Source organism: Neoarius graeffei, chromosome 14 (genome assembly GCF_027579695.1).
Source record: "Neoarius graeffei isolate fNeoGra1 chromosome 14, fNeoGra1.pri, whole genome shotgun sequence".
NCBI classification, from domain to species: Eukaryota; Metazoa; Chordata; class Actinopteri; order Siluriformes; family Ariidae; genus Neoarius; species Neoarius graeffei.
This window is the reverse complement of record NC_083582.1, coordinates 39,199,152-39,212,156: the sequence shown is the minus strand read 5'-3', so window position 1 is coordinate 39,212,156 and position 13,005 is coordinate 39,199,152. Positions and strand designations below refer to the sequence as shown.

The following is a 13,005-nucleotide window of genomic DNA, read 5'->3' as shown; positions in this document are numbered from 1 at the left end:
ATTTATTTTTTTCTTTACCAAATTCTAACAGAAAACGAGAGCGCCTGAAAGGGAAAACCGAGCCGAGCCGCCATTTTGAATCCTCATTCACAGCTGTAATGCAAATGGCTTCCTCCTCGGTATACAAGTGCACTTCCATGGCAGGAAAAAAACTACATTTTGCCACCTATGTAGTCCCCTATTTATACAAAATTGAGTCATTCAGGATACTCTGAAGAAGAGATTGTACTGGTTTAAAGTTTTTACCTAACGTAATATTATGTATTAGGATAACATGGTCCAAAATGGGCCTCATTAACTAATGAGATCAAACTGTTAGCAAGTTACAGGTTTTTAGCTTTCTCCTGAAATGTTTTCTTTTATTTCTTCTTCCTCAGGGTAGTAAAACTCGCTTTCGCTGTGAACACTGTCGTTATCGCGATCCATGCTGTAAAATTAATGCTATTCTCCTGAGAAATAATATATATATTTTTTCTTTACCAAATTCTAACAGAAAACGAGAGCGCCCGAAAGGGAAAACCGAGCCGAGCCGCCATTTTGAATCCTCAGTCACGGCTGTAATGCAAATGACTTCCTCCTCGGTATACAAGTGCACTTCCATGGCAGGAAAAAACCTACATTTTGCCGCCTATGTAGTCCCCTATTTATACAAAATAGGAGTCATTCAGGATTCAGCCATGTTTTTGCTCGGCTTTAGCAAATTACAGGTTTTAGCTTTCTCCTGAAATGTTTTCTTTTCTCTCTTCTTCCTCAGGGTAGTAAAACTCGCTTTCGCTGTGAACACTGTCGTTATCGCGATCCATGCTGTAAAATTAATGCTGTTCTCCTGAGAAATGCTGGCAAAAATGTATAAGATTTTTGATAATCTTATAAATAAATCTTATAAAAAAGATAAATGTTGACAAAAAAAAATGCTACTATGTTGTTAGTTGTGAACGAGCGAGTCGCCAGAGGTCCGTAACCGGGGTCCGTACTGTAGGATACAAACCCACTCGCCAGCCAATCAGAGCGCAGGATTTGGACCGCGAAAAAAAAAATTAACAATTATTCGCTGAATGCGAAGTGAATATCGGTGAAAAATAACCGAGACAAAGTTGAGGTTATTATTCACCAATATTCACTGAGACTAGGGTGGATAATTATTTCAGTATAAATACACAGGTGATCATTTAAAAAAATAAAATAATAATTTTTCAAACTTCAAAAGCGGCATACAAATGTAATAACGGTGCGGCACAGACTTGTCACTTATCTACGCCGACTCGCATAAAATACTTTGGTTTGAAATGGATAAAATAATTCACAATCCCACCTTACCTTTGAATAGTTTTAGACCAAACTTTGTAGCATCTTTAGTGCTTTTAGGAACAACATCTCATCTCATTATCTCTAGCCGCTTTATCCTGTCCTACAGGGTCGCAGGCAAGCTGGAGCCTATCCCAGCTGACTACGGGCGAAAGGCGGGGTACACCCTGGACAAGTCGCCAGGTCATCACAGGGCTGACACATAGACACAGACAACCATTCACACTCACATTCACACCTACGGTCAATTTAGAGTCACCAGTTAACCTAACCTGCATGTCTTTGGACTGTGGGGGAAACCGGAGCACCCAGAGGAAACCCACGCGGACACGGGGAGAACATGCAAACTCCGCACAGAAAGGCCCTCGCCGGCCAGGGGGCTCGAACCCGGACCTTCTTGCTGTGAGGCGACAGCACTAACCACTACACCACCGTGCCGCCCCTATGAACAACATTTTCTTTCATAATGTGTAATTCTTCCTCACCTACAGGGACAAAGCAATTGGCTGCCATTTTGCCGAGTTGCTCATGGTGATTGGTTGAAAAATTCAGACTATTTCTAGGCATATCAGATGCTCGCCAGCTGTGCTGTGAAAATTGTACATGCAGACGCTCATCAAAGTTTCCAAATCTGTCATTGCTTAACTCTTGAATATTTTCTATCACTAAAAAGCTTATTTCTGCTTTCCAAAGAAATTTATCTCGTTAAGATCTGTTCAGTACTTTGGGAGTAACGGCAGGTTGAAGTTGGTACAACAGAGTCCACTCACTGACACCGGGAAACTGCCGGTGCTTTTTGAGTCACGAAAAAGCGGTCAGGCTCGCGCTCTCGTCTGATCGGTTTCTGACTGGATCACTCATGAAGATCAATCAGATAACTTTTATAGGGATGTTCTCTCACTCTCATGGTTTCTGATGAAGTCTTCAACAAAATTTTCCATCAGCTAGTTTTGATGTTCTGATTCACGGGAGACTTTGAAGTGAGTTTTCGTAGCTTTACCTACTTTTTTTTTTTTTTAAATCAAACTGATTAATGTAAATAAATAGCTATTTTAGAATATAACTGGAGTTGTTTTGATGAAAAATATTGAGATCTTAGTGGTCGGAATGAGATTTTAAAAAACCGGAAGTCAGAAACATGACTATCAAGTTCAATTCACTTAACTGGAATTGTTTACTGGATGTGGCTCTCAGTTTTTCGAGGTTCGCCTTGAAAGCTGTGAATATTAATTGAAATAATTTATATTCTTTCATAGAAACACTAGTAGGCCCTACTTTTGAGAAATACAAAAGGCCTACAGAGCACAAAGAGGGTATGAGAAATAATCTTGTATTACTTTTTGAACTGAGTTTACCGGTTTAACATGTTTACCTAATTAGCATAATCGATACTAATTTGCATAACTGGTTTTTACTAATTTTTCAAAAACTTTGTATTCAGTATACAACCATTTGCCAATTTCCATGTAAATATCTTTAAAAATAAAAGTTGAGAAAACCATTTGATCTCATTGGTTAATGAGGCCCATTTTGGACCATGTGATCCTCAGACAGAATATTACAGCAGTTTTCTAAAAATTAAGCCTTTTTTTTTTCTTCCAATCTTTGATTTGTAATATCTCAAGAACGGATAAACACATTTCAATTCTGTAAAAAGTATATGTTGTTCTGCATTAAATTCTGAATCCAATGAGAGCAGTTTCAAGCAACTTGGACTGAATTTTCACCTGATATGCCTACTATTTCTTGATGATCAGCATGTGCGATTTTCTAGAATCACCTAAGTATTTATATTAATGCTACATATTCCATGCCTGTTTCTCTTGCAGTGCACCATCTGACATGTACGTTGCCATGAATAGTTACCCAGCAGATCAGCACCCTCGTCAACGTCTCCGATGAGATCCGTGCCTGCTGACGAGAGCTCCTCAAACAGGGAATCAGTGTTGCGGTCAAGAGCCATGGTCTCACTCCCCTTAGCTGGAGTGCTGAGGAAGAAGACAGAGGGGACACACACACACACACACGCGTGGTGAGGAACGGAAAATAAAACGGCAACAAATAAAGCAGTCTCTTTTAAAAACCCTTAGCGCTATCTATACTATTTTGCTCAGACGTCACGCTACTGAAGTAAGAGAAGAGACTGATTTGGGTTGAGAAATACTTGCTCCTCATGTGTGCTTCAGTAATTACATCAGAGCTCTGATAAAAACGCTGCGTGTTAAAGCGTCTGAATCAATAAGGCCATACCTGCAGCCTTTGCAGCCACTCAGGTCCATGTCAAGTTCAGGGGTCGACTCAATAATCGCCTGCACCTCCGATTTCTCAGTGTTCTCAACGACATCTATTCAGATGCACAAAATATCTTTTATGGATTAGTGCTGTGAACCGTGTAGTTGCAAATAGCCTAAAACCTCTGCATAAGAGACTCAAACGTGTGCGACACATCACCACTAATCCAGTTATTCAATAAAACTCACAGGTTTGTGATAAGCATTTGATGGCAATTCTGCTTTGCTGATTAGATCATGAGTGCACGCGTGTGTGTGTGTGTGTGTCGCTGTAATGAGCGACGGGAGCGTCTGTAATTTAAAACAATACGACTCACCTTCAGGAAGCACCTCTGTTGCTACAGCTTCCTGGACTTTAATGTTCTTACTGCTGTCTGGCTTACTGCTACTGGAGTTCAGGTTCCTGTTCAGTCCCTCAGACTCCTTGGCTTGGGACACTTCTACAGATGCCGACGCAGCGTCTGAGGGTGCTGTGGATATCGGTGTAGCTGACTGGGAGCCTCCCTGATTAGCGTCCGAGAGTTCCTCCTAAAAACAGGTGACCGAATAATCAGCATACAAGTACTTACGGAGTCTGGATACCAAACTCTGACCTATGATCAATCTATAAAATACTATTCGATCTACTGAAACACAGCCTGCAGAATCCGTCAATAAAACAGCAACGTGGTTTAAATCCTGATCGACTCTGACTGGTTAACTATGCTTTACACAGCCATGTCACGTTCGACAAAGACATGCTTGGGACTGGAGAAGGAAAACTGTTCATGTTTTATCGTTAAATCTTTAGACACAAACACCGCAAGCACAAATAATGCAAAGCCAAAATGACAGTCGCACAGTACATCTACAGAAGAGAGTTCAGAGGTAGGCAAGGATAGCCAAGTTTGCAGACATCACTGGACAGATAAGTTAAACACTGCAAACGTGCATTTAAGAAATGCCTATTGAGTGAATTACAAAACTGGAGGGGATTCACCACCAAAAGCATAAATAAAAACAGGAAAAAGGTAAATCACGCGCAACTACACAGATGTTACATGCAACCAAGTTATACTATGTTTCTGTCTAATGGCTTGAAACACTATAGATTACCAGCAATCACTACTGACATTTCATTCATTAACACGCTTGCGCTCTCACACACAAATTCAAATGGCTGCATGCAGATTGTCTAAGAATTTAAGACGATATGGAGTTAGAAGCATTAACTGGCCAAAGATCACAAATTAATTTGGACTGCAGCTACCGTGAGGCTCATGATGCAACTGACAGCTACCTTACTCATATCGGTCCAGGGAAAATCCAAAGTCCCGTATGAACTCTTATTCTTGCTTTCAGCTGCTTCCAGCTGCCCAGAGAGAAAGAGGTGCCTTCACATGGATCCACTGGCCTAATCTTTTTTTCCTGATTAGTTTTTCCATATCTTGACTATTTTCTACATTGAATAATACTGAAGACAAAACTATGAAATAACAACAAATGGAATTGTGTGGAATTGTGTGGTAAACAAAAAAAAAAAAAAAAGTGTTTTAAATATTTCATATTTTAGATTCTTTAAAAGTAGTCGCTATTTACCTTGATGGTGCTTTTCACGCTATCGGCGTTACCTTAACCAGCTTCATGAGGTAGTCACCTGGAATGCTTTTCAATTAGCAGGTGCCTCGTCAAAAGTTAACTAGTGCAATTTCTTGCCTTCTTAATGCGTTTGAGATCAAACACAAAATCGTAAATAATAAACATACAGTAAATAGCCCTGTTACATAACTGTAGTAATCCATATTATCTCAAGAACTGATTAGTATAGGTAATCGTATGGGGCCAAGTAAAATTAAGGATTAATTTCACGAGCGATTTCGAAGTTTTGAAAATTGCCCTCGTCGAAAACTTTGAAATCACGAGTGAAATTGATCCTTAATTTTACGAGGAACCATACGATTACTGGTTTATAATATATAGGGCCAAATTCATACATTTGTCATTCACGTTTTCTGAACCAATCAGGGTGCAAGACTACCTTGCACGTTTGAATCAGTTTCTAAAGCGTCTTTCATCATGACACGGCGACACGACACGAGGATTTTGAAAGTGGTTTACAAAATTTTATTGGAACGTCTTTACAAAAGCTGATTGCTAAATGCAAGAAAACTCCGTGCTTGATCTAAAAGGAATTACAAATACCATTCATCGTTATAAATTTAACCAAGCAACGAACTAGCCAATAGCATTTCAGAAATACGGCCCCGTGTTAAGGAAAAAAAAAGCCCTCCTTGATTGACCAATCAGAATTGAGTAATTTGGCCCTATGTATTATAAACTAAGTAAAGAGAAATGACATCCATCATTCAGGGCTCGACATTAACTTTTAAGCCCACTTGCCCTGGGGGGCAAGTGGGGGTTAATTTCCACTTGCCCCCCAATATTATCATCACTTGCCACCCCATTTTGCGAGTACTACTTTTTTTTTTTAGGAAAACCATAGAATAGTTGTGAATTGCAACATAAAATGAAGATCACACATTGAATTGAAGTTTGGTTATTGATTAAGTTTATCATCAAGTTTGGTTACTGGTTACTTTTTACTGCTAACAGACAATAACAATTTTATCCAAAACAGTTTTTCCTGCCTTAGTCGATTTATTTCCATTTCACATGCGTGCAGCTGTTGTAAAGTTCAGTGTGTTTGTGTAGAACTCTCAGACTGTAGGTTCATTACTCAATGTAGAAATCATAAAATGGAAATCTATAACAAAGTTTGTATGAAGAAAACAATAGGATGCCAAGACTTTTGAACAGTAATGTGTTTGAGAATATTTATATATCAGGGTTTGTTTGGGTTTTTTGTATCATCCACTTCTAGGTTTAAAAAAATAAAAAATAAAACCCATGCTGCGTCATGACAGACTGGAAAATGTTTGAGTTTTAAATTATTGTCAAGTGTGTAGGTTGTGGGTGTTTTATACAGACCTGGCAACCTGTCACTGAATCAGTGCAGCCAGTCTGTCATGACGCAGCGTGGTGTGTTTTTTTTTTTTTTAATAAACATAGAGGTAGATGATATAACCAAAGAAAAGTACATTGTGAGGGACGCTTTTAGGAACTAAAATAAAAGATCAAAAAGTCTAATTTTTGTGGTGCTAGTTTGTAATATATGCTCATTCCAACTTGTCCAGTCGGGCATGTCGGGGACATATCCCACTTGCCCGAATGCATGTTTCACTTGCTCCGGGCAATCGGGCAGTCCTTAATGTCGAGCCCTGTCATTACTTTAAGACATGAAGTGACTTAATTCATGTCACCTGTTGATCATGACCCTTGCATCAACCATTTCCAAGTACAGATATCTCAGCTGGTGTGAAGGTAGTCAAACTGTATTATAGACCAGTTTATAAATAACAGATGACATCTTTTGCCAATTAAAAAATAAATAAATGGCATTAAAGCACATTCAAGTTATCTTAAGATCTCCTTATTCAAACATAATGGTGATTGGTGGAAAAAAATGGTATAAAAAAAAAAATCACATAGCACCATTTTTTTTTTGGTGTAAATTTCCTGATTTTCTTATTTCTGATTTAAATTTTAATCCATGCTTTTACTTGTAATTACGATAGAGACGTGTGAAGAGAAAATGTAAGTCAGCATATGAAACAGTAAGCAGCTATTCTAGCTGATTCTATTCTAGCTAGCATTCATCTTTGAGTACTTTAGTCTGTTTGCAGCGTTCAAATCGGAACAAACTTGGTCTTTTTGGTTTTTTATTTGCTATTTGGTTTGCATTCACACTGCAGATAATTAAAAATACTGGTGGTTACGGCTGGGGGTGAAAAAGGTACTCTTTCATTCATCGGTTAGAAATAGTGGTGAACAAAAACACAAAAATCACCCGATCACTGAGAACATGAAGCCAGCAGAAAATAACAGATCAGATAAAGAAATACCAATTTGAAACTTTCTGTGCACTACCAACATTTACCGTCTCGTTCCCCGCTTCGGGCCAAATATTCAGGACTCGCTGCATTTCTCTCAGACTGCTTGTTTTGGTGGACACCAATTAATAACTGTCTAATAAGCTGAAGCAGAACACAACCTTGTCTTTGAACAGTTATAGTAACGACGTTTTATCAATACGGCCTTGTCAAACAAAAATTGACTGCATCTGTATGCCTGACGAAGAGCATGCGTCTCATTAAAATTAATGTTATGCAGCAACAAATAATCCTGTATGTGATGCACTTCACAGCAGCCTGAATGCTCAAGGCCCGCTCCCCTTTCTCCTCCCACTCTGCTTTTCAAAGTCTCACACACATAAAAAGAGATGCCTGATGCTGGGTCGCCACCCGTTTGCAACATGCTATGGTACCCTTTCTTGTTGTCATGGCAGCGTCTGCCCACCATTGTAAGCATGGCATTTGTTTTGCCCCCCCCCCAAAAAAAAGAACCCTGAGGTAAGCTTGGTAATATTATGGTGTGTCCCACTTGAATTCTTTCATGCAGACAAAACAGGCCGCCTTGTGTATGAGATGGTAAATCTGTGAGAAACGTCGAGTCATAGAGATCACAAAGGACAGCCTGTATCTCTGCAACGGGAGGCGGAGCAACATGAACACTCCTTTGTGTTGTTGAATCCAAGGTAGGGATTAAAGCAACTGAGAAATCGGGTTGGCTTTTAATAACGTCCAGTTGTCAAGAAATCTCAGAACACAAATCATCTCATAACCCTGTTCTATTCAACTGGACCAAGATTTCCCTTCTGTCACACAATCTCTACACCTCGTGAAAAATTCATCCACTACTGATATACAAACAGTAAGTTCACCTTCAACACTTCAATTCACCATATGCGCATACATGTACAACCCCGATTCCAAAAAAGTTGGGACAAAGTACAAATTGTAACTAAAAACGGAATGCAATAATTTACAAATCTCAAAAACTGATATTATATTCACAATAGAACATAGACAACATATCAAATGTCGAAAGTGAGACATTTTGAAATTTCATGCCAAATATTGGCTCGTTTGAAATTTCATGACAGCAACACATGTCAAAAAAGTTGGGACAGGGGCAATAAGAGGCTGGAAAAGTTAAAGGTACAAAAAAGGAACAGCTGGAGGACCAAATTGCAACTCATTAGGTCAATTGGCAATAGGTCATTAACATGACTGGGTATAAAAAGAGCATCTTGGAGTGGCAGCGGCTCTCAGAAGTAAAGATGGGAAGAGGATCACCAATCCCCCTAATTCTGCGCCGACAAATAGTGGAGCAATATCAGAAAGGAGTTCGACAGTGTAAAATTGCAAAGAGTTTGAACATATCATCATCGACAGTGCATAATATCATCAAAAGATTCAGAGAACCTGGAAGAATCTCTGTGCGTAAGGGTCAAGGCCGGAAAACCATACCGGGTGCCCGTGATCTTCGGACCCTTAGACGGCACTGCATCACATACAGGCATGCTTCTGTATTGGAAATCACAAAATGGGCTCAGGAATATTTCCAGAGAACATCATCTGTGAACACAATTCACCGTGCCATCCGCCGTTGCCAGCTAAAACTCTATAGTTCAAAGAAGAAGCCGTATCTAAACATGATCCAGAAGCGCAGACGTCTTCTCTGGGCCAAGGCTCATTTAAAATGGACTGTGGCAAAGTGGAAAACTGTTCTGTGGTCAGACGAATCAAAATTTGAAGTTCTTTATGGAAATCAGGGACGCCGTGTCATTCGGACTAAAGAGGAGAAGGACGACCCAAGTTGTTATCAGCGCTCAGTTCAGAAGCCTGCATCTCTGATGGTATGGGGTTGCATTAGTACGTGTGGCATGGGCAGCTTACACATCTGGAAAGACACCATCAATGCTGAAAGGTATATCCAGGTTCTAGAGCAACATATGCTCCCATCCAGACGACGTCTCTTTCAGGGAAGACCTTGCATTTTCCAACATGATAATGCCAAACCAAATACTGCATCAATTACAGCATCATGGCTGCGTAGAAGAAGGGTCCGGGTACTGAACTGGCCAGCCTGCAGTCCAGATCTTTCACCCATAGAAAACATTTGGCGCATCATAAAACGGAAGATACGACAAAAAAGACCTAAGACAGTTGAGCAACTAGAATCCTACATTAGACAAGAATGGGTTAACATTCCTCTCCCTAAACTTGAGCAACTTGTCTCCTCAGTCCCCAGACGTTTACAGACTGTTGTAAAGAGAAAAGGGGATGTCTCACAGTGGAAAATATGGCCTTGTCCCAACTTTTTTGAGATGTGTTGTTGTCATGAAATTTGAAATCACCTAATTTTTCTCTTTAAATGATACATTTTCTCAGTTTAAACATTTGATATGTCATCTATGTTCTATTCTGAATAAAATATGGAATTTTGAAACTTCCACATCATTGCATTCCGTTTTTATTTACAATTTGTACTTTGTCCCAACTTTTTGGGAATCGGGGTTGTATAAAAGTTTGGGCACCCCTAGTCAAAATGTCTGTGACTTTGAGCTAAAATTGAGCTCTCACATAACCTTTACTAAAGTCTCAGACCTTCATTAGCTTGCTAGGGCAATGGCTTGTTCACAATCACTGTTAAAGGCCAGGTAATACAGATTTCAAAGCTTCATAAAATGCCATGACTCCTTAAACCTTGTCCAAACAATCAGCAGCAATGGGCTCCTTTTAGCAGCTGCCTAACACTCTGAAAACTAAAATAATTGATGCCCACTAAGCAAGGGAAGGCTAGTTAACAATTATTCCAAGAAATCGAGTCCTACATGAGCCGACAGCCAACGAGGTGCATAGCGCCAAGTTGGCTATGAGCCATGTACGACAAGGTTGAGTAGAATAACTGTTTTTTTTTTTTTTTGCGGTCCAAATCCTGCTCTCTGATTGGCTGGCAAGCGGGTCTGTATCCTACAGTACGGACCCTAATTACGGACCTCTGGCGACTCGCTCGTTCACAATAACAACAAACATAGTAGCATTTTTTGTCAACATTTATCTTTTTTTTTTTTAAATAAGTTTTATTTATAAGATTATCCAAAATCTTATAAATTTTTGCCAGCATTTCTCAGGAGAACAGCATTAATTTTACATCATGGATGGTGATAACAGTGTTCACAGCGAAAGCGAGTTTTACTACCCTGAGGAAGAAGAAATAAAAGAAAACATTTCAGGAGAAAGCTAAAAACCGCTAACTTGCAAACACCGAGCAAAATCATGGCTGAATCCTGAATGACTCCTATTTGTATAAATAGGGGACTACATAGGCGGCAAAATGTAGTTTTCTTCCTGCCATGGAAGTGCACTTGTATACCGAGGAGGAAGCAATTTGCATTACAGCTGTGAATGAGGATTCAAAATGGCAGCTCAGCTCGGTTTTCCCTTTCAGGCGCTCCCGTTTTCTTCTAGAATTTGGTAAAGAAAAAAAAATATTATTTCTCAGGAGAATAGCATTAATTTTACATCATGGATAGCGATAACGACAGTGTTCACAGCGAAAGTGAGTTTTACTACCCTGAGGAAGACAAAATAAAAGAAAACATTTCAGGAGAAGCTAAAACCTGTAACTTGCTAACAGTTTGATCTCATTAGTTAATGAGGCCCATTTTGGACCATGTTATCCTAATACATAATATTACATTTGGTAAAAACTTTAAACCAGTACAATCTCTTCTTCAAAGTTTCACCAAATGGCTTCATTTATGCAATATAAAGGTCATAATACTGTATAACTTTGGTCGAGCAAAAACATGGCTGAATCCTGAATGACTCAGTTTTGTATAAATAGGGGACTACATAGGCGGCAAAATGTAGTTTTTTTCCTGCCATGGAAGTGCACTTGTATACCGAGGAGGAAGCCATTTGCATTACAGCCATGAATGAGGATTCAAAATGGCGGCTCGGCTCGGTTTTCCCTTTCGGGCGCTCTCGTTTTCTGTTAGAATTTGGTAAAGAAAAAAATATATTATTTATCAGCTTAAGGTCGGTCCATATGGTGAAATACTGTGACCTCGGCCTTAAATACTGACCTCTGTCAGTACTTTCAAGACCTCAGTCACGGTATTTCACAATACAGACCTCCCAGCTGGTAAATAGCACTGATTATATCCACCTTCACTGGATTTTGAGAAACAAAGCATTTTTATTTTTAGCAAATTCAATAAATAAAACCTTGATGCAAAACGTCTGCAAAAATTATTTCCGCTTAGGCAGACTTCTTAAAAACCTATTGATGGCTGCATGAACTGACTTCAGTGGTAGTGGTTTGTTTGTTTTTTTTGTAGAAAGTGTCATCTTGCTGTTGTGCCAAGGTATAGAATAGCTTTAGAGATTTATTTAATTCTTCCTTGGAAATTTCAGTAATGCAATTTTCAAACTTTTTGGATCTTTTGAACCAGTCTTTAAAAACAATATATAAAAATAAATAAATAAATAAATAAATAAATAAATAAACAAACATTTAATGCTCAAATATGAAGAATGTAAACAAACTGGCGAAATGACAGCAGCAATTTGTGGAAAATGCAATAATAATAATAATAATAATAATAATAATAATACGTTCTTACCATCAAATATTTTCATTCTAAAATTTGTTTTGGGGGTTTTGTTTTCGAGTAGTTTTTTTTATTTCGTCCTTGGTTGGTTCAGCAACACGCTCTGCCATTTTGTTTTTCTCTACTCATGATACATAAGCTGATGGCCTAGTAGTAGAGTAGCCAATCCGAGCACACTCATATCCAGTGAATGTGGATAGAATAAAAAGATAGCAAAGTGCTCAGGTAGCCATTTCCTCTGTTCATAATGTAATTAAGAAATGGTAGTTAACAGGAATGGTGCAGTCAATTTGAGGTCTGGAAGACCCAAGAAAACTGAGAGAACTGCTTGCAGGATTGCTACAAAGACAAATCAACACCCCTGTTTGACTGCAAAAGACCTTCAGGAAGATTTGGCAGGCTCTAGAGTGGCAGTGCACTGTTCTGCTGTGTAGCAACACCTGCACAAAGATGACCCTCATGTAAGAGTCATCATAAGAAAACCTTTCCTGCGTCCTCACTACAAAATTCAGCATCAGAAGTTTGCAAAGGGGCGGCACGGTGGTGTAGTGGTTAGCACTGTCGCCTCACAGCAAGAAGGTCTGGGTTCGAGCCCCGTGGCCAGCGAGGGCCTTCCTGTGTGGAGTTTGCATGTTCTCCCAATGTGGTCCAGGTTCCCCCACAGTCCAAAGGCATGCAGGTTAGGTTAACTGGTGACTCTAAATTGACCGTAGGTGTGAATGGTTGTCTGTGTCTATGTGTCAGCCCTGTGATGACCTGGCGACTTGTCCAGGGTGTACCCCGCCTTTCACCCGTAGTCAGCTGGGATAGGCTCCAGCTTGCCTGCGACCCTGTACAGGATAAGCAGCT

The 13,005-nt window shown here is 39.5% G+C and overlaps 1 protein-coding gene across 1 annotated transcript in view; it reads right to left on the bottom strand.

Annotated features, from left to right (window-relative positions):
• spag9b (sperm associated antigen 9b) overlaps window positions 1-13,005 on the bottom strand; it is a 146,665-nt gene that overhangs the window by 20,864 nt on the left and 112,796 nt on the right. The window contains exons 6-8 of the mRNA XM_060939628.1: window positions 3,914-4,124; window positions 3,556-3,649; window positions 3,172-3,293 (exon numbers count right to left, since the gene is read on the bottom strand). Coding sequence (XP_060795611.1) covers window positions 3,172-3,293; window positions 3,556-3,649; window positions 3,914-4,124 — 427 coding nt within the window. The remainder of the gene's footprint in view (window positions 1-3,171; window positions 3,294-3,555; window positions 3,650-3,913; window positions 4,125-13,005) is intronic.